Consider the following 23,319-nt stretch of genomic DNA (forward strand, 5'->3'; position numbering starts at 1 on the left):
TTCAGTAGCTTCAAATAAAAATCCCAACTCCAGACAGTACGAACAATTCTGAAATAATGATGTTATGAAACACCAGGATCTCTGAAAACTCGGCATTTCTTTAAAATAATTAGATATTCAAGGAATTCTCCGCAGCTATTTATCCGCAGTAGAACTCGCTGAGTGCTCCATTCGCGGCATCTCTCTCTTGAAACCGAAAGAGATATATCCTGTAGTTCAATATAAACCAATTCACTACTGTATTGACCTTTAAACCTTTTAGCATAGTCGATATTTTTCGTGTCATTATCCCGATACTTTTGATAAAATAGTATAGAATTCAAGAACCTTCTCTGTCCTGGATTAGGGAACATTAACACGAGTTGTTTTTGGATAATTGATAATGCTATCATTATCACTCAGCGTATGAGTACGATTTCTGTGAAAGTAGCCACTAGTTAAGAACAAAAAAAAAAAAAAAAAAAAAAACACGTTATTGTCACATTATCGAAAGATAACTGTTATCGGAGAAATTTTATTTGATTCAAGTTGACCTAACTGAGTGCATTGTCTGAGTGTGAGATAATATTAATAAATAAATTCTATTATCGGCTGTGACAAATATGACATCCAAGTGATCCAAGTCAATCACTTGGATCTAGTCAATGGCTAGTTTATTTAATCAGTAAACTGCAATCTTTTCCTGATTATATTAGTATTAGTATTAGTAACGGCCGCATGGTGCAAGAAAACCTATGGCTTATGCTGCACCAGCCAAAAAAAAAAAAAAAAATTCGAACAAAACAATGATTAAAACAAAAAAAAAAAAAAAAAAATAAAATAAATAACTAAATAATAATAATTAATAAATAAAAATAAATAAAAAGGAAATTAAACCTATCATCCTATGCGCTTCCCTTAAGTACTTCCCCGAAAGTACTATCCAGATGACCTTTGAATTTCCCCAAACTGTCGGCCTCTACCACCCATGAAGGCAACTTATTCCAGTAATTTATAACTCGCTGGCTAAAATAAAACTTCCTGCAGTCCAATCTAAACATTTCCCCCTGTAACTTGAATTTATGTCCCCTAGTTCTAGCATCATTTATAATCTTGAAAATTTTGTCCTCATTCATTTTACTGATGCCTCTCAGAGCCTTAAACACCTCAATCAAATCTCCTCTAAGGTGTCTAGTTTCCAAACTCTGCAACCCACATATTCGAAGTCTTTCTTCATAAGGACACCCCTTTGCCGATCTCACCAGGCGAGTTACCCTTCTTTCCACCCTTTCAAGAAGCTCGATGTCTTTCTTTAGGTGCGATCTCCATACCTGAACACAGTATTCCAAGTGTGGTCTAACATAAGTCTTATATAATGGGATTATCACAGCCCTATCTCTACTTGCAAAAGTTCGATAGATCATCGATAGGACACCATGGGCCTTCCTTGCAACCTGTTTACAATGCTCAGAGAATTTAATGTCTGACCGTATCGTAACACCCAAGTTCCTTTCCTCCAGTACTGGGTTTAGTTGAACTCCACCAAGTGATAAGTTATTTTGGGATTAGTGTTTCCCATGTGTAAAACCTTACACTTTGTTGGATTAAAGCACAGCTGCCATTTTTCTGACCATTCTTGAAGTCTATCTGGATCTCTCTGAAGAAGCTCAGCTTGACAGTGATCATTAACTACTCTACCAATTTTAACATCATCTGCAAATTTAGACATCACGCCCTCTATCCCTTCATCAATGTCGTTTATGAAAATTAAAAACAACAGTGGTCCTAATACTGATCCTTGGGGAACCCCCACTTCTTATATCAACCCAATCTGAGGAATAGCCATTTATCACAACCCTCTGCCTCCTACTTTGAAGCCATCCTTCTATCCATCTAAGGATTTTCCCAGTGATTCCAACCTGTTCCAGTTTATAAAGCAACCGCTCATGTGGGACTGAGTCAAAAGCTTTGCTGAAATCTAAATAAACAATGTCGAAATTATTCCCTAAATCCAGCTCGTGAGTGACCCTTTCGAAATAGCGAACCAGATTTGTTAAACATGATTTTCCCTTTACAAAACCATGCTGAGTATCCTTGAGAATTTCAATTCGATCCAAATGATCCTGAATTCCACCCTTGATCATTGCCTCCATGATTTTCCCTACTACTGAAGTTAGACTGACAGGTCGATAATTTCCAACGTCACTTTTAGAGCCACCCTTATGTATGGGAGATACATTTGCACTTTTCCAATCCAAGGGAATCTCCCCAGAGTCTAGTGATTCTCGCATAATTAGCCTCAATGGTTCAATGCACTCGCTTGCCGCCTCTCTTAAGATTATAGGGTATATTCCATCAACTCCAGGAGCCTTACTGGTCTGTAGGCTCGAAAGTTTTTTCATTAAATAATCTTGCGAAATTTCAATATCATTAATTACATATTTTTTAACTTCGCTCCCACAATTTCCCATTGCCACAAAAGTCTTTTCATTTGTAAATATGATGCAAAATAACTGTTGAGTTCATCTGCAACGGCAGCTGGTGTATTTATTACTATCCCCTTTCCCTTACGAAGGTCCGATCTGGTTTGCCCTGCTCTTCTTGGCATTTATATATGTGAAAAATTCTTTATCCCCCCCTCTTTGCTCTGTTTGCTAGTGATTTCTCATAAACTGCCTTTGCCTGTCGAACCTTTTCGGTGGCTCTATTACACATCACCTTGTAGCTGTTATAGGCTTCAGTACTTTTTATTGCTCTGTAACCTTTCCATGCCACCTTTATCTGCTCAAGTAATGTGGAAACTTCACTATTCATCCAACTTGGAACCCTTCTCGTGGAGTATTATTTTAATGGAATATACGCATTCGAGGCATCTGTGATTAATGTTTTAAAAGCGTACCACAGTTCAATTGTATTCATTCTCAGCGCGATATCTACCCAGTTAATAGAGGCCATGTAGTACCTTAAGGCATCGTAATTTCCTTTTCTGAAATTAAAACCCATTCCTTTGCCTTTTACTTCTGCTACCTCTCTCGTCATCATCCACCGTAGAACTCCGTGATCACTTCCTGCTACTGGTTCCTCTACTGTCAGCCCTGTTATGTCATCTGATTCATGGGTGATAATGAGGTCTAGGATATTCTTTTCTGTAGGACTTTCCCTGACATGTTGATACAAATAACAGTCATCTAGTTGATTTAAAAATTTTGTTCCCCATGTCGAGTTTTCTTCCCATTTACTCCAACCAATTAGAGGCAAATTGAAATCACCCATAATAAGGCATTGACGCTTACTTGCCCATTCCATTTGCATGTAGAGGCTTGTGTCATACTCTTCACAATCACCTGGTCTGTAGATTACTCCTACTCGCATTGTACCTTTGTTTCCAACTATCTCACACCATACAGACTCTATACAAGCATGTGAAATGTCTGAATCCGGGAAAGCTATCGTCGCACTCAGGCTGCTTCTGATAAAAAGCATTACTCCACCGCCCCTTCTATCTACGCTATCCTTTCTAAATACATTATACAAGCCGTACTGAAACTCATCATCCCTAATTTCCGGGTGGCACCACGTCTCTGTAAGCCCTATTATGTCCGCGTTACTTGTTTTAACCAGCAGTTCGAATTCGCTCATTTTATTGAAGACACTTCTAACTTTACTGTATAAACAATTAAGATTTACTGTTCTTGTGTATTTAACAACCCTTGAAGTTTTTTAGGCTCTCTTCCCTGATATTAGCTACCCGCTCACGTGAAACGTCTTTGCCCCCAGAACATCTAGATAATACGTCCAGTTGGGGTAACAGATAAGAACTCTTAAGGTATGTGCAAGAGTTACATTGACCAATATTATCAGATAAACGCGTGTCAGTATTACCCACAACCCCCCCCCCCCCTAACTAGCAGTTTCCGTGAACCTTTAAGGTATCCTCAATAATACTGGCAAAAACGTTTGCACCACCTTTGTTTAAGTGTATCCTGTCTCTACAAAACAAATTCCTTCTACCTACAAGTGTGGACCATGCTGATAGAAATTTACCCCATAAAGCCTTGCAAATTCCTTCAAGTCTTGAGTTAATCCACAAGGCTCTTAACATATAAACCCTCCTATCGTGTCTGGGCAGAATTGCAGACATAGACATTATGGCCTAGCTCGCGACATTTCCTCAGCATGGTCTTGTATTTTTCCAACAAATCGTCAGATCGTGTAGGTTTAATATCATTTGTCCCCACATGAATAATAATATTTTCTTTACCCCTTTTAAAATCTGACAATCTGTTGGTAACATCATCAATAGTTGCTCCCGGCAGACAAACCCTGGTTCTGCTCCACCTATCTTTATTATAAAAAATATTCCCCGTTTCCCTGACAATGGAGTCTCCTAATAAAACAAAGTCCTTTTTAACCAGAGTAGTTTGCACTTGGTTTTTCTGTTTTGAGGCTCGAATCGGGTGTGCATCATTTGGTAGATTGCTGGAGTTTTAAGTCCCTGACGGGCTCCCAGATGCATTATTTTCGATGGCAAGCACTCGTTTTTTCAGGGACTCAAATTGTTCCAGTGTGCACCAAATTGTAATTTAAGATCGGTGCACTCCTTACATTGATCACAAAGAAAAGAATCCCCAGGTGAGGTAGGATTAGTCACCAGGTCGACCCTGGAAAGCATACCACAGGTTCCACAATGGATTAAATCATGACTCACCCGTAAATCGCCATCGGCTATTTCCGTGTGAGTCACGATACCCTGTGACGTGTTTAAGGCAGGTCTCGTAACTACCATTATAAAATTAAATAAATATCAATGAAAGTAACTTTAAAAAATTATATCTATAATATTATTAAAATCAAAAGTTACAGGAAAACCTATAACAAAACAATCCAACAATATCTAAATAAATCAAATATTTAAAAGCACTATCCAAAAGTAAACCACTTAACTGAGGAGCCCTGTCTAAGCGCGTCCGCTCACCTCGAATGCCAACGTATTATTTTTATATCTCCAATATATATAGCTTCCTTCAATATTTTTATGAAGAGTTAAGAAATACTTAGAAAAAAAAGCTATATACATCAGGAAATAATAATAATTAAACTTCACACGAAATCCTCTTTTTCACTAGCTGTTGGTTCAACTTTATCTTTCTGCTTATAATATCTGTCCTGATTTACAATGTCATTAATTTTCGCAGACGCATCAACCACTTAATTTCGTATTTTAAAGTTAATTCATTGAATTAATCTTAAAATTCTAGTTAATATCATAAACTTGATCCCTGGTTGAGATCTTTCGAGCGATTATATGATTTATCTTTATAGATGCACAACTAAAGGCAAATATCGTGAACAAATCTATATTCCACAACGTTTTGGTAAATGTAGATTGGAGGTCTCAACAGACGAAATTAATCGATATCCAGAGAAATAACTAAATAGTTATTAAATTAAATAATGGAGCTCGCAGCTAAATTAAAGTAAACTGAAACTAAAGTAAAAAATACATGCTTTTTTTTTCTTTGCAGAAGAGAAATTGAAGAGAGAAAGAAAAATCCCGATGCCTGCTCAAATGAAGATTTCATTAGTTTGTACCTTACCGAAATGAAAAATCGTTCTGGAACATCGAATACCTCTCTAACTGGTAATATTTTCAATACAATTTCAATGTAGTTTTGATAAACGCATAAGTTTTCACAATGCCCCAGACAAATAAGTGTCCGTGGAATTAAAAAAAAAAAAAAAAAACTTATCAAAAATTACTCAAAAACCCAATTCCAAATCGGGCAACTCCTAAACGTTTCTTCTCAAGATTCCTGAACTCAAGGGTTGACTTTCTACCAACCAACACTTTGTTTAGTTTAGCTTTTAATATATAATATGGTTAATCATATTTAGAGCCCATTTAATTAAGGGGAAAATGCACACACTTTAAAAAGCGTGCCCTACTTTGTTGGATGAGAAATTTAGTATGAATCTACAGTACCGGAATCAGAATGGCTTATACAACAGGATGTATGCCTAAGAATCATATCAGTCCCAACCATTGTTTGCAATGGAAAATATAAACTACAAATACGATAATTACTTGTATAAATAATTACACTATTTATATCCGTACATTACAGCACTTTACCGGAGCCTTGATCACTTGCAGACTGAATTGTAAAAATAATTCCTCAAATGACCAGCGATCTATAAATAATGGTCTCAAATTGGACAACTAAATTTTCAACTGCCTGCAATGGATTAAAACTTAGACGAACCTTCTATGTGTCATGCGTCTACTTGTGTTATTGAATAATCCGTTTCGAATGTCCGATACATACTTACCCTTGTTTCTCTTCAGAGTTTTTTCCTCGAAGTTTCGAATAGAAATTGTTTCTTTATGTTTTGCTTTAATTATGCCCGAATTTAAATTCAGAGCATGTTCCAATAATTACAATTTTTTAGGCGAATTTGAAAATTTAAAGATTCCCCGGTTTTCTCTCTTAATATCAAAATGTGATTACTAAATCTCTAAGAAAGGTTCTGATATGAAATAAAAGAAATTTTGAGTTTAATTTTTAAAAAAAAAGTGAAAGAGCTGGTTGAAACACTTATTGTGAACAACAAACAGAAATTTATTGGTTAAAATCATTCCCAGACATATTCTAACTGCTAGTAAGACGAAAATTTGAAAGTTCGCTTTACGTGGACATCCGTAGGGTGATCTTTCGTGGATATTAGAGCCACGGAGGGAAAATCTCTATACCACCCGTCAGACTGCCAACCCTTGGAATTCGAATTCGAAACACGAATTCCCTTTGGACAAGACTTCCTTGGACGCTAATTTCCTTTGAGCACAGCTTCCTTGGACGCTAATTTCCTTTGGGCACAGCTTCCTTGGACACTAATTCCTTTTAGAATTCGTGTCCAACAGCAGCATGCCCACTTTTCACCATCTGCCTACGTCCAAAAAAAAAAAAAACTACTTGGGCCACCCGAATAATTAAATTCATCTGCCATGCTGTGTCTTTTGTTTGTGTTCTATGGTCGATTTGTCTGAAGTGGAGGAATATATCACCTGACATTTATAAAAAGCTGGTTGAGAGTATTCCGAAAAGATTGAAGGCCATTATAAAAGCAAAAAGTTTCAATACAAAATATTAAATGACACAATAAAAGCTCTTTATTTTTGTCTAAAGGCAGGTGTCCGGATATTAATAGTAGGGCAGTGTATATCTTTTCCGACTTTTAGCCATCTGACTGAGAAGATGGCTAAAATACACTCAGTCAGATATTCTCTGAAAATAACTGCGTGTTGGCTGTTTTTAGCAGAATTAGCAACTGGGGTCATATTAATCCGTATATACTGTGTGTAAATTGCACGTGTTCTGTGGTCGACTTTTCGTTTGCTGGAAGAAAAACCCGAGTTTCCGGAAGAAAAATTCACGCTAGCCTCGCCTGAGACCGATTTAGTCATCCAGATTTTGAGAATGTGGCCCATAAAAATTCCTCACATCATCGTCGTCGGGACTCGAGTCTTTTCCATCCGGGAGGGGGGGGGGGGGAGGTGGTCCTACCAACTGCGCTATCCACGACGCCAACTATTTAAAATTGATAAACTTATTTACATCTGTTTAAAATATATTCTTTTGTTAAATATGATTTTATTTATTCTTTATATATTGTTTACACCTTTTTTGACCACCTTTATTCTTGTATGTGCAAATCCTTTTTCCAACATAATGACCAATTTTCAATCGTCACTGTAATCTTTTAGCAACCTTTCTTTTTTTTTAAATTTTATAACTGTTTTATTCATTATTGTTGTTGGGGCATTATAACCTATGTTTCTGTTGGGCCAGTAAACCCCAAATCAAATCAAAGTGAACCAAAGAGAGTTGTCTTTCAGGGAGAAAAATATCCAATCCACAAAGACCAGGCGGTAAGAGAGTGGTTTGAAGAGAATGAGATTGAACTTTTTTAGCATACCATGGCCATCACAATCACAGATCTCAATACCTTTGAAAACTAATGGGATCTTCTGGAACGACGTCTCAAGCAGAGTTTCCAACTACAGTACATCGAACAGACAAGGATTGATCACGTTTCTTGTTGGTTGTTGTTTGGTTTTAGGAACATCGGCGATTAAGACTATGTTGCTCCGCGTATAGTCTGTAAACTGCGTGTGTTCTGAGGTCGACTTTCTGTTTTGCTGGACGAAACACCCAAGTTTTAGGGAGAAAAAACCATGCTACTCTCGTCTGAGACTGACTTGCTCAGCAACGTTGTTTTTAGAATATACGTCTTGTGGACGAATGGTGTCATATCCCTTCTGCTGACTTTCAGATACTGGTAGGCTCTATGCCACGACGTATACAAGACTCACTGGTGGTCTAAAATCGTATTAGTGATTTTAGTATTAGTATTAACATTAGTAGTGGCAAATGCAAGAAAGCAAGCTTATCTTAAAAAAACATCAGCCAAAAAGAAAAAAAAATACCTTTCACTTACCCTTCCTAATAGTTTGTTCAGTTCTTCTTTGAATTTATTCAAACTACACATTTCAACAACAACGGATGGAAGCTTATTACAACAGTCAACCACTCGCTGGCTAAAGGCAAACTTCTGCACATCTATGCTGCAACCATCCTTCCTGAATTTGAATTTATGTCCCCTCGTGTGCATAGTCTGAGCATTATATTAGATTGAAGCTTGCTCAATCCATTCAAAGCCTAAAATCCGTGACACTTTGATAGGGATTTCAGATTTAAGAATATAAATGTTCCAGTAGAAATGCGGATGGCTTCATGCTGAACTAGGTCTACCCATCGAAGTACGCTGTTTCTAGCACATGTGTATAGTTTGAACCCATAATCCTTGTGCACTTTGCAGTTGACGGATATGAAGCAAAAACGTTAACTTATTGTCGATTTTTAACCGGATGATTAAAGGGACCAGAAAATGACGGACCGTAAGTTAAGTGTGACAGGATGAACACAGCGGTAGATCTACTCTTAATAATAGGAAGAGACGGGTATGATGAATGAATACAATGCTCAGTCTTACCAATACCGCTTCCTGTCGTTTGCTTTCGGAAACCTGAGAACTACACCTTCGGATTTTCCTTTATTTTTAAAGTTTATTGTTAGTATTTCTTCTCCAGATATGTGACCAGTTGTAGTAACATGCTTTGGAATGCTTGGCTTATAGACAGTTTAAGGAACCTGAGAATGTTGTGGGTCGAGGATGTTTCGCTGCAAGGTCAGCACTTCATTTCCCAGAATACCACAGTGGTTAGAGATCCAGCAAAAACGTATTGACTGATTGGGAATGAATGTATTTAAAGGTAGGATGAGAAGATAAGGAATTATTTCTTATGGTAGAGACAGTACTGAGATAGAGAGAGTCCGTGTGAATTATTGCAGGCAAGATGGAAAGCTCAATAATCTAAGTGCTAACTTGATTGCTTGTAGTTCAGCAATGAAGACACTACATACTGACAGTAGTGAGGCTGTAACTGGACACGAAGGAAAACCTGCAGCAGCACCTTACATAATGGCAGTTTTTGATCCGTCAGCATATATTTTACAGGTATGAGAGTTCAGAGTAGCGTGAGCAGAGTGAAACTGTCCGATATTGCAGAAACGTACTTCCAGGGTAGAACAGGTGCAGTTTTGTCCTGAAAAAATATCACTTAAATCGACATTCCAACTCTGAAAAAGCTCTTTAATCCTGAGTCAGGCGAGTCAATTTTCATTTGGCTTAGTCTCATAGAAGAAATCCCACCGAGTATTACAAACCTACTCCCAACTGGTGTGAGATGGAAGACTCTGAACCTTAGCAGCGTAGAGGAGTAGTAGTATGTTTCTACGAAAGTCTAATGGGACGTCACGCACTTCAATATAAAGACTTTGGATTGGAGAAGTCATGGAAGCTCTCACCACAGTCCTCAGAGCACTTTGCTGGCTAACATTTAGCCGTTAAATAGCAGTGCTCCTGGCAGAATCATATACTGGACAACCATAATCCAAATGTGAATGGATTAAAGCTCTATAAATTGCAACAAAGGATACCAGACAGCCACCAAGGACATGGACGAGATAAATAAAAGTATATTCAAATGTTTTAGACAAATATTTCTTGAATGAGTGGTGTTTGCTTGAAAATTTAGTTTGCTGTCTAATTTCAGTCCAAGAAATCTAACGGTATCAAGTGGGATTGGAATATTGTTCATTTGCAATTCAGGATCAGGATGGAGAGCCCATCGCTTGCAAAAGTGCTGCACCTCTGCGTTTGACCACGCGGCCGCATATTCTAACTACGCTTCGTGCATATGATGGAAATATTTCTTCGTGTTATTCCGCCTTGCGAAATCACCATTAACCAATGCTCTGATCATATTGGTTCGTAAACAATGTATTCGAAACGTGCGCTTACATTGACACTTCCCCACCCTGAGAGGCAACCTTCCACTATACATACCTTTAGAAAACTGTTACTGCTTGCTGCTGTAGAACTATCATTTTGTTTATATTTAGCCGTCATGACATGATTCCTACTCATCAGTTTCTGTATATGGCAGGGTTGCCACTACTCTTTAAACAACCCTACTACGCCGTTCTTGGGAACTGAGACTTTGGTGATATATTTTTTTAACTATTTCAGATTCATCACTGAAGGGTAACGCTCAAGGTCTGTTAATAGCAGCAGGGGTAGCGACGTCTTTAGTCCTGCAGTGGTTTTTTCTCAGAATGGCCAATAATCCCAAACTTCAGGCACGCATTCATCAGGAAATAGACGCTGTAACAGGAAAAACAAGGGATGTTTGCTGGGGCGATCAGAAATCGATGCCCTTTACAGTTGCTACATTAAAAGAAATCCTGCGATTCAATTTTAGCTCTTTAAGTGAACCCAGATGGTAAGTAAACAGAGTATTTTTCGATTTAATGCAATTCGTATCATTTCTTAATCAAGCTTTTAAGAGTAATAAGGTAGTGAAGTCAAAATAGATGCAATGCCAAGTATATATATTAGTTATATAATAAAATGGTTGTTCTTATTTTTATTGTATCTGTTGCAAGGGCTTCTTAAGCCATATTGCCTACCAAAGATATGTGGGGTATATATCGTTGGTACATAGGCAATGGCAGCTCTTACCGGAATGGTCAGAAACGATCACATATTTGAATCCTTTTTAAACATAGAAATATTCTAACAGACTGCATCGTTACTTATGATATGCCAAAGATTCTTTAGATTCGGAAGAAAACTGAATGATACTTATCGGGCATGGGAGTATAAAGTACATTCTACAAGAATATGCTTCATTGTGAGTGGAGAGTTGCAGTGAATATACTGGGGAGGATCATTTCCTGTGAGAAGAAAAATGTGAGTAAGCTGACTGAGACAGATTTGTGGCCGGCTATGATTTCTGTTTACACTAAAGCTGGAGGCCCATAATTGTGGTTCTGGTTTTGTTTGAATGAATTTGTTATGCGTTTGATCTTGTTATAGAAGCCCATTGTTCCTTGTATTCCACATATACACTGAGTGATCACTGAATTATGACCATCTAACTAATACTTCGTAGGCCCTCCTTTTTCCCTCAGTACAGCAGCTATCCGACGCATTGATTCAACAAGATGTTGAAAGCGTTCCGTAGGTATAGCCAACCATGATGAGTGTAATGCGGTCAGTAATGCAGGTATGGAGGTGATTGGTGTATCCAGACGGCTGATATGCCTTTCCATAGTGTCCCACAAGTGCTCTATGAGATTGACATCGGGGGAGTTCGGAGGCCAATCGATATGCTGGAAGTCAGAACTGTGTTCCTCAAACTATTCCTGCACAACAAGTGCCAGATTGCTCGGCGCATTGTCATCTTGGAAGACACCATCGCCATTCTGGAAAAAGTGTAACATAGCGTGGTGTACACAGTCATCAAGCAGTTGACGATAGCGGAGACCACTGATATGTTGTTCCACATGCACCAGAGGTCCACGTTCCTGCCAGTGAACATGCCCACACCATACAACCGCCTCCATCGCACTTTTGGGACCATCCATGATGGATCAAGAACCTCATGTTGTTGACGCCAAATCCTTACACGACCAACACCGTATGGAGTAAATAACATGACTCATCCGACCAGCACACCGTCTTCCAGTCTTCTAACATCCAGCTTGCATACTCTTTGCACCAGGGGAGGTTTTTACGGCGATGAAACTTGGTTAGGAGAAGATGCTCCAGGGGTCATCTGCTGGTATAGTCCATACATGCGAGCGTGCGACTCATTGTCATGCCAGATATTGTTCGAGATTGGCCCGCGTTGTATTGGGTAGTCAACTCTTCAACAGTGCTGCGCATGTTCGCTGTACGAGTCGTCGGACCAGGCGCTCACCTCTAACATCTTTTGTTGACCTTTTCAGTTTTGCCGTCGGGTCGTTGTTTGACCATTTTTTGACGCCAGTCCTGTTAAACTTTAACTACGATGGCTCTCGAACACTCCAGCAGTACAGCCGCTTGGGAAATCGAGGCACCAGCTCGTCGAGCACCCACAATCTGTCCTTTATCCAAATGCGATAAATCCTTCCGTTTACTCATCACGCTCGGAATTTTACTACCTACTGAATCACTAATACCTTATCTATGCTAGCAAGTCGACTAACTCCACACTCACGTACCTCACCTGGTCAACGGGTCGCATTCAATTTTCATAGGGGTGGTCATAATTCAATGATCACTCAGTGTATAAGGAACAATGTAGTCACCATATGGAACGCAATAATGTCAAGAGACTGGATGGATGTTTGGTAGCATAGTCCGCACATTCATTTCCTGGTATCCCAGTGGCCTATTATTATTATTCTACTCGGGAGGACTCAATTTTAATAAGAGGATGATGGTTCCAGAGAAAGGTTGAATAGCACTGACATAAACAAACAGAAAGTGTGTTAATCCTAGTTTTTTAACTTCAGATGAACTCCCAGTGTGTGAAAGAAAGAAACAGTGGATTTATTATTAGTTCTTTTGTGAATTTCCGGTTATGAGTGGTTAAACCCGGACTGAGATCAGCTCCAACCCTTATAGCCAACCATAACAGACTAGCCCTTAGCGACCGCTTTCTCCCCAAGCAGATGCTCATCACAGTCCAAGCAATCGAAGGCGACCTCTACAAATTTGTCAAAGACCGCAAATACCGGAGGGAGATCCTTGATGACCTAAACTCAACCAGGCAAACTGCACAGTAATGTGACAGTATAATAAATTTAAAAAGGATGTCTGTATAATATTTTATATAATGTCAAAAATACTGTATAACATTTTTATGAATATTGTGAATAAGTTAACTGAAACGTATTATATTGTTGGCCCTGGGGGATGAACCCGAACTTCGATGTGGGCCCCGTCCTCAAGGCCTTTGTACACCAGCCAATGTGAAGCCCCTGGCATTCCTGCCGTGAAGGGTAAATTCAGTAAATCCACAATAAAGATTATATTATATTATTATTATTAATAATGTGTAACTGGTTTAACGTTTTTATTTTACTATTTTTGTCAGTGTCTCAGAAAGTGGCTTACAATTTTTTTCTTTCCTTTTAGTACCTCTGCGGATACGTCTATCGCTGGATACTTTCTTCCAAAAGGAACATTCATAATTCCTAACATGTACAGCGCTCACATGAATCCTGAAATATGGGATAAGCCGGAAGAGTTTCGTCCCGAGAGATTTCTAAATAAAGATGAAAAAGCAGCAATTAAACACGATGCATTTCTGCCCTTTTCTTTAGGTAAAAACAATTTGGAAGATCAAAATACTAATATTTATTGATATTAATATATTTTATATATACCTGGTATGGCCATAAAGTTAGAGAGAGAGAGAGAGAGAGAGAGAGAGAGAGAGAGAGAGAGAGAGAGAGAGAGAGAGAGATAATCTTTACTGCCCTTCACGGCCAAAAAGCCAGGGGTTTACATTTTTACAGCCTCCCGAAACTTCCGGGAAAATACAACAATTAATTTACAAAAACAGGTAATTTTACAAAAGAAAACATATTTTGATACAAAGGAGAGAACTCCTTGCGAGAGTTAGGTCTGATTGAGCTGGCTTAACATCGAGATAAGAGCACCAACTCAATCAGACAGGAGCAGATGCAAGGTACACATGTCATTGCTGATTAGTCCTACTAGACATAATTTTTTTCCTGTAAGTCCGGTCAACAAGGAATTTGTTCAGGTCGGCGTCCAGTGCCTGGGTTTGCTTGAACATCTGTTGAGGGAGGAACCTGTCCGAGAGATGGAGTCGCGCTGAATGCGAGTAGAGCTCGGGATTGGCCCTAAGGGCAGCAGGGGGATCCTCCAGCCACAGGTATCCCAGAATGAAGGTGTTGCCATTATGCCTGTTATCATCTTGACTGTTGCTAGGAGGCGTTGGTCGTCGACTAAGGTGGGAAGCCGTGGAATCCAGAGAGAGTTGGCAAGCTGCGTGGTACGAATCAGAGCTGAAAGGTTGTGCTTCCTGTTAGCCCACTTTAGGAGCCAGAATTCTGTGGCAAAGAGTGGTTTCTTTATTGACGGTGCCGCTGACGCCCAAATTTCAGCAGCATAGAGTAAAGGTAGAAAGATGATTGTTCTTATGTACCTCACGGTTGTCTTTTTATCTCTGATATGAAGGAGATGCTGTTTTGCTATCCACCGGAGTCTTGAAGCACGTGTGAGGAGCATGTCTATGTGGGCGTTGAATCGAAGTTTGGAGTCGAATACAACGCCCAGATCACGATGGCTGGATACAATTGGGATGAGGGTGTTGCCGACCGAAGGCTGGAGAGAAGAAGGAGTTTGCTTCAATGAATACACCATGAATTCGGACTTAGCAGGATTGATCTTGAACCCGAACTGGCAGAAGTAAGATGTGACTGCAGTGAGAGTGTTGTTAATTTCCGTTTTTACCAGATCAAGGTCTTGACCAGGAATGATGATCTTGATATCATCTGCATAGCTCAGTAGACATCGAGACTGTGCAACCAGTGGGAAGATAATAGATGAGAACAGAAGGCCGGAAATGACCCCTCCTTGTGGGACTCCTGCGGTGACGGATCTAGTAAGGGTGCGATCTCCTGTATGAAGCTTTATAACTCTGTTATTCAGAAGAGAGGAGAGAAAGCATAATATGTTCCCTGTAATCTGGAAGTGGCATTCCAGGAGCGTGAGTAGTTGGTTTACTGGGACGGCATCAAATGCAGCCTCAATGTCTAAGTAAGTAACAGCTAGTTCGTGCCTTTTCTCGAATGCTGACAAGATAGTATTCGTGGTGGCTAGCAGATTTGTGATCGTTGATCTGTTTGGAAGGGAATAGTGAATTTGGGCTGGATTACTGGGCAAGATCTGCTTGGTGAGGATGGGGAGTAAGGTCTTCTCCAGGAGCTTCAGCAGGCTGGAGGAGTTGGAGATGGGTCGGAAGTGTTTAGGTTTCGATGGCGACTGAACTTTGGCTAAAGGTTTGATGAGATAGTTTTCCCATTGCTATGGGAAAATCTGGTTCGAGAGTAACTGGTTGAAATAATTAAAAGTGGCTGAATAATGTACGGACTTAGGCATTTGAGCATGAATTGGGGAACTCCATCATCACCAGTGGTTGACGAGGCAGGTAGAGAATTGACGGCGACGATCAGCTGTTGTTTTGTGATCTGAATGGTGTTCAACACTTCTTGCTGGGTGGGCTCTGTTAGTAGAGCCAGATCTGAGTTTTCCGTAGGATTACGATTAAATCTTGTGACGAAATCGAGCCACAATTCAGGATCAAGTGGCAAAGCAAAATGAAGGTTCATTTTCTTGTATGGAATTTTTCCTTTAGCCAGATCACGGGTAACGTATAATTTGATTGCCTCAGATTTCAGGCGATTAAATTGAGCCCGTGCCCTTGAATAAACGATGCGATCATTGACATTTTGCGACTGTTTCCATGTGCGATGGAGCTGTTGCTTCAGCTGGAAACTCATTTTGAATTCTGAATTCCACCAAAGTCTTGTATACGGACTGATTGTGATTTTTTTAGAGGTGGCATATTTGGCAATCGGGTTGATCCAGTTTGTGAGAATGTTCACAGCTAGCTCTGGGTCACAAGTCTCTAAGGTCACCCAGGGAATGAGAGAGGCGGCTTTGATGAACTCATCTACATCAAGTAAGTTGGGACTAGTGATGTCAACCTTTTTTTTTTTTTTTTTCGTCCTTCTGGTTTCTAATTTGGGGGCTGGCAGATATGCAGTCACATGTATTGGGACATGATCAGAGTCGAATGACGTTTCTGCAATGTAATCAAGGGTGCAAGGGATAGAGGCTAGAACTAAATCTAAGAGGTTATTCCTCCTGGTTGGAGCTTCATTAATAAGTTGTAGATCAGCACATCTCAAGTGTGCCAGAAGATCTTTTTTCAGATTAGATAGCTGAGGAGGTAAATTGAAATCACCGCAAACTAAGTGAGAAGCTGTGGGATGCAGCTGATTGATTATCCAGTTGGAAACTTCAAGGATGATTTGCTGGGAAGGCGTTGGAGGTATGTTGGGAAGGCGTTGGAGGTATGTTGAAAGTTCTCGAAATGGTGCGATAAAAAGAGCACGAGTTAAGGAGCATAAAAATTGTTTTATTTTTATTCAAAGTACCTGATTGAATGCACGTATTACACCGTTCTAAAGTTTTGAAAAGAGTCGGCATAGGTGGCTGAAGCGATGATGTTCATTTCGGCGGTTACGTGTTTCTTTATGTCCTGAACATTCTGATCTTTCTCTCCTTGAGGGTAATTTTCCGCTTGGAAAAGAGGAAGAGGTCTCCGCTGGTGAGAATAGTATGCAGGGTTGATCTGTATAACGCCATCTTTCATCAGAAATGTTTTTCACAAGTGCAGAACGGTGAGGTTATTGGCGTGCAACAAGAACCAGTTGTTCTCGAAACTGGTCCTCGCTCGTGAAATACTAGACTTTAAAGCACCTGTACGTAGAACACAGGATGGATTCTCTCCCCTTCAGATACAAATCCCTTGTGAAGCACACCATTTCTTTTCCGAAAACCGTGATCAGCATCGCTTGGATCCTAGACTTCTGTAAAAATAACTTTTTTGGACCTTAATGAAGATTAAGTCCAAACCTCTGACTCTTCGTCTTTGAGACGTACTGAAACACCCAATGCTCATCTCCAGTGACAACACAGTCGAGGAAATAAGGATTGTTTTGACAAGTCTAGATGAAGTCTTTCCATGATGACGCTCTTGGTTGCGTCTGCTTTTCCATGCTGTGAGGTACAAACTTGCACGACCTTCCTTTTTCCAAAATGTTCATGAAAAATTTGACGGATCGTCTTGTTATCCGTATCCGACTCATTAGATATCATCCTTAGGGTCAAAGGAAGATTTCTTGCCACAATTTCTCTGAACATTATGCGACTCTCACTTCACTTCGAGAGATTGACGGTTGCCACTTCTTGGGTCATCGTAAAATCCTCACGTCCGACTTTGAACCGTTTATGCCATTCACACCTACTGGTAGAATTTAACATTTCATCATCATAGACAGTTTTTAACGTATCATACAATTCTGTTACAGAATTTCCCAGTTTACACAAAAAAGGATATTTATTTGTTGATCCATTGCAAAGTGGAACGTTAACACTACTAACGAAACTGGTTGTTATTTGCAACCTATCAATCAACTGTAAAATCTCTATACCAAACCTGTTGGAGGACGTTTGCTCAGGTATCCTCGATCAGTTGGACGGAAGGACGTCTCTCACGGGTCTGCGCGTGTAGCACAGTGGTATCGTCACTGTCCTCCTCATATCGGGTGGTAAAGGCCAGGGTTCGAATCCCGTCAATGACGCGAGGAACTTTAATGGGCTTTTTTCACTCCGTGGCTGAGTTAGTCGGTCTGAGGCGTAGATAGCAAGGTTTTTTTTTCACCATAAACTTGGGTTTTTCGTCCAGCAAAAAGACAAATCGACCACAGAACACACGCAATTAACAGACATACGACACAGCATGGCAGATAAATTTAATTATTCGGGTGGCCTAAATATAATAGTTTGGTGTTTTTTTTTTTTTTTTTTTTGGACGTCTCTCACGTTCGGCAACGTCAATAGTGTGGACTGGTGTATGCTGCGTTAAACGCATCCTACCTACAAATGTTCGATGGGAATGATATCAAGGGAATTTGGCGGCCAGGAGATCACATGAAATACTCGGATATGATCCTCAAATGATGCCTGCACAATGCCGGCCTTGTTACATTGGGGATTATCTTGTTGAAAGAGTCCAGTGCTCTCTGGATATGCTGTCACCAAATGTAGCAAAAATTGGTCCGAAAGAATGCCAAGATTGGATCTGGGGATGAGGGTGTGTTCGATGGAGATGAGGAGACCCAGTTAAGTTAATTAAACTATTATATTAGGGTCACCAAGAAAGTTATTTTTTGTATAGCCATGTGTATTGTGTCTGTAAATTTCGTGTGTTATCTTGCCGATTTGCATGTTTTGCTGGATGAAAACCCCTTGCAAGGGGAAAAAACCTTGCAATCTACGCCTGAGATGGACTAATTCAGCTACGGAGTGAAAAGAGCCCATAAAAGTTCCTCGCATCATCGACGGGATTCGAGCCCGAGCCATTTCCACTCGGTGTGGGGAGGACGGTGAGGATACTACTGTGCTACCAGCGCATATCCCAGTTAACGTAATGAAAATATCCTCCAAACCGCCACTGGCCTGTTTACGACCACCAACTATGCAGTCTGCTTGGAGATTTGCTCGCCATCGAATACGCACTCGTCTGTTGGCATGGTAGAGCAGGAACCTTGATTCGTAAGATCAGGTAATTCTGTTCCAGTTATCAAATTTCCTGGAACGATTCTTCCGTTCCAGCTGCAGGCGGTGATGTCGATGACAGTCGATTAACATGGGTACAGGAACAGATCGCCTACAGCATAGACCTATCCGAAAGGAAGTCGGATGATAATATATTCAGAATAATTTTTCTGGGCGTCCTGACTTTAATCTGCCATTAATTGAGGAATTCTGAGTCGTTTGCTGTCCCGGACAGCACATACCATCTGTCATTCACGTCGACTATTTACCAGTGGTAGTTTTCTAGTTGTGTGGCGCGCTGGGTTGCTGTGAGTCCCCCTTCAGACCATTTCCGCCACACCTTCTACGGCTGTCCTCAATGCCTGCAATTGCTGAGCCCACCTTGCTAGAGCCGTAAATCATTACCTGTTCCATCAGGTCTTTCCCTTTTTTTTTGTTTCAGTGCACGTTTTTGTTTTCTCAGAATCATTCAACAGTTTCATGAGTCAGTGGAAGGAGGATGTATCATGAGAAGTTGCAGCGTTTACAAGCTAGACTCTTACTTATAATCAGAACAGACCCTCTCATCCTGCGTGCACCCTGTCTATTATAATAATAATCCGTTATGATGTAGCACATCATGGTCTTTTTTATCCTCATTCAGTATTTGATTCATGGCTCCAATCGTAATAAGATCCTCCTTCTTCTGAATGGTTGATCCGCAAAAGTTCCAATGTGCGTAAAAATCTTCTTTTGTACTAACTAACAGTTGTTCACATCCAGGACTAAAGGAGTGGTGAATATAAGCTTAAGAAAAAAGGAATTCGCATACCTGACTCATTGAATAAGGTCTAGAGGTATTAATTCCAATAGCTCATTGCACCATTATACTGTTCTGATGGATCTAAATGGCCAATTATGTCATTTTTGTTTGAATTACACTGTTTTGATCTGCCAAAAATGGCAAATTATGCCATTTATGGTAGAAACACTGCTACTACCTGGAAATATTCGGATGCAGAAATTCAGGAAAAGAGAGCGAAACTTGCTGAGAAGAGTGGTCCGTCAATTCCTTCAGTCCTCATTGAATACTGCCAACTAGGATTGAATTAACAACATGTAATATCTCCCGCAATTACTTAGTGAATTGATTGCAATGCTGAAGGTGTAATGGCCCGCTTTATTTAAAATATATTTCTTTTGCTGTGAGGATTCTTGAGTAGATCTCTATAAAAAAAAAATTTCGTGTTCTTTGAAATACAATTTCATGCAGATAATTGATATGATATGGAACTACTGTTTTCTAAAGATGGTTGGCTTCACTTATTCATTATATTTTAAATTTTTTCTCCTCATAGGAAAAAGAAACTGTCCTGGAGAAGGTGCAGCTAATATGAATATCTTTCTTTATGCGTCTTCCATATTACAAAACTTTGTAGTGCAATCAGCTGGTGGAGGTAAACCAAATATGGATGGCGAAATTATCAATGCATTTTTGTTACCAGCCAAACAGGATCTGTGCTTCATACCAAGATAGACTTTGCTTTTCTAAAATATGAATTAAAAACAGAAGACATGGCAATTCACATTTCATGTAAATCTCAATATCTCTCATTTTGTATAATATTATGTTCAATCACATAATACACCAAAATCTAACATGGCCAAAACATCAATGTGGATATTCAAAACGTACGAAGTATTTTGAAAATGATAAAGACAGCTTGAATCGGGTTTCAGATTCCAGGTTCTTCAACTCTCGCCACAGTTCGGTGGGAAACGAGTCTTTCTATGCTGAAATTGAATTTTTTTAGCCATTGGATACAAGAATACAATGCTCACTGGACCTTGTATTCAGACGTACCATTCTCTTTTCTGAAAATCGGATGGACCACCTGTCTTCACCATGATTGGATCGACTAAGAAGTCCTAGGAACAGGAAAGCGTGCAGTATTCATCTGATACCAAAGAATATCTGATCATACCATGTGACAGCTTTCATTTGCATACCGCGCATTATCTGTTGCTCCAATTTCAAAACGTTTATATTTTTTGTGCAGTGAGTATATGTACGTGTACACCAGTATTTTCTATTGTACTGGTGTTCAAAAGGTGAGGGACAATTGCAAGTAGGCAAATAAATCAAAAACGTTTTTTTATAAGCAAATAAAAATGTTTAGTGATATTTTCGATTTAATATCTCAATAGTGCACAAAGACTGGATTCGATAATTCATTTAAATCTATCATAAAAATATGTGCGAACTCCATCGGTCGCAATACATGCCTGGCATCAACTCCTCATCCTGAGAAACGAATTATTATTAGTTAGTGTTAATTAACGCTGAAGGTAACTAATTCCATTCTTGAGCAAGGGTTGACACAAGCTCTGTAAAGATTTGAAATGAGCAAGGGTTGATGCAAGCTGTATAAAGATTTGAAAATATGTCTGAGCGTATGAGGCTCACACAGATGGGTAAAACATAACCGGCGTTCATTAATAAAGGGTGTACATTCGACTAAGACATGCGGAACAGTTGAAAAATCAGTAGCATTCCTATCTACTGATCTATACAGATCAGTAGATAGGAATGCTACTGATGACCGTGCCCAATACGCAGTGGTGCAAAGCATACTCCCACCCTGTGAACCCTGCGCTGACTAGACTTTCAATGCATGATTAGAGGCTTGATTTGATATACAATATTAGTGGTGTACCGATGGCATATTCCTGCTGTCACGAGTAGGGTTGGTCATTATTTAGCTGCTTGTATATGGGACTAACAAGGGGATGTGACCCTATGGCGTTGCTGAATTAGCTAAAATATCAACCAAGACTTTACCTGTGATACCTGGCTAGGGATCCAGAAAGCGAATATCAAAGTTTAACTCTGAAAGAGGGTGTAGCAGTTGTTTCACTAGATAAAAGCGGATGAGGACTGCTGGTTATCTTTGATAATGCCTATTAGACAATTAGAGAGTCGGTAAATAGCACGCAGCTTTAGTACTGGTGGGGTATTATATGATCCCGGGCAATTGCGGTCGCATATAACTCTGCAGGGTATATGCTGCATTCATGTGGAATCCCATTGTAGATTGTTTTGCTTGGGCAAACACAAGCAGATCCCTAAACACTTCTGATTTCGAGCTATCTATATATATCGGCTAGAATTCATAGTATTCATCTCCGTGTGTTGCAAAGACTTGCCAATATATACATGGAGATGTGTTGACTTTCAATTAGCTGCTAAGAGTAAAATAGGCGGAGATCGTACATTCCAAGGGTCTACGGCTTGCCTGGCTGACGTGGAAGATATATTAGCCAATGTAAAGTTTATATTTTAAACTAGCTCTTGAATCCTGATTCCAGAAGGACGGCTGGCAGCTCTGCGCGTTCTATACAGATTTTCCCATTGTGGCATAAAAACGGATGTCGACCTTAAAAACGGATGTATTTCGTAATGACAACTGTTGACGTTGAAGTATCAGTGGTGATTCATTGGCGTCCTCGTACAGACTTTGGACGGCCGAAGTGTAAAATGTGCTGCGTCGATCCAGATAGATTTGTGATGGATTGGATTGAGCCATAGAAAAGTGGAATTTCTAGCTCCCAAGTATATGCGAAGCAATATGGCCTTAGTCACTGATGCTCCTAAATTCCTACTCCAACAACCGAATAGAAGTAAAGTTCCGCAGGCTGGAATTATCATTTGCCTTCAAACACGTTTCCTGCAAACCAAACTAAACAGGTTCGTGTTTGTGCAGGAGCATTTGGCATCGTCCATATTTCGTTAGAATCCACGACAATGACTTTGTAATAATTTAGCCATTATTACTTGGAATTGGTGGAACCATTGGCTAGCTTCCGAAGTAATACATATTTTGATTGCTACACGTTAGTTCTTATTCTGTTTTCAGGAAATCGAGAGCACCCAGAGTCCATTTTTTCCTCAAGATAAAAATCCAAAATAGATCATCCGCACTGTCCTCTTCTTCGTTTACATCTATTGCGCCCTCTTTCACATTAATAGCTGGCTAGGTCTTAGCAAGAGGAGGTTTTTCTTTAGATCTACTTCCTTAGTATTCACAAGGAAGTAACGGCTGCTTCTTCTTGATGTGCTTGTGTCAATAATGTAGAACCCTTTCTCAGAACTATTCAACGTATGATTTTCCGTCATTTTCTGAATGTTACCTGTTTCTTTGCCTATGCATTTCAGATGTTTTGCATTTTTTGGAGTTTTTGAATTGTTTTTCCTCTTTCTACTTTTGGCATGCTCTTGAATATGTAAGGTGTTCATCGCTACCACTCAGGCATGCCGGTTTCGATGCTGAACATTCCTTTGTGCCATTTTCTTTCCTCCACAGTGGTCACAAGTAGGTGATCCAGGACATGCCATCTGAAAGTGACCCTATTTTGGCACCTGAAACATTACAAAGGATTCGGAATATACAACAGTTCAGATACTAAATGTTATACATCGTTGTTTGGCGTATGGCCATGTATCCAGCTTTGTGTCCATAAAACGGTATGTGT

General features: G+C 39.7%; 1 protein-coding gene across 1 annotated transcript in view; it reads left to right on the forward strand.

Annotated features, from left to right (window-relative positions):
- Nucleotides 1-20,327, forward strand: part of LOC150088507 (cytochrome P450 2J1-like) — a 47,289-nt gene extending 26,962 nt beyond the window's left edge. Inside the window, exons 5-8 of the mRNA XM_090370201.1 lie at nt 5,505-5,620; nt 10,630-10,882; nt 13,567-13,754; nt 20,145-20,327. Coding sequence (XP_090226327.1) covers nt 5,505-5,620; nt 10,630-10,882; nt 13,567-13,754; nt 20,145-20,323 — 736 coding nt within the window. The 3' untranslated portion in view covers nt 20,324-20,327. The remainder of the gene's footprint in view (nt 1-5,504; nt 5,621-10,629; nt 10,883-13,566; nt 13,755-20,144) is intronic.
- Nucleotides 20,328-23,319: the final 2,992 nt, after the last annotated feature.

This window comes from Mastigoproctus giganteus, chromosome 3 (assembly GCF_048544385.1).
Source record: "Mastigoproctus giganteus isolate SK-2022 chromosome 3, ASM4854438v1, whole genome shotgun sequence".
NCBI lineage: Eukaryota > Metazoa > Arthropoda > Arachnida > Uropygi > Thelyphonidae > Mastigoproctus > Mastigoproctus giganteus.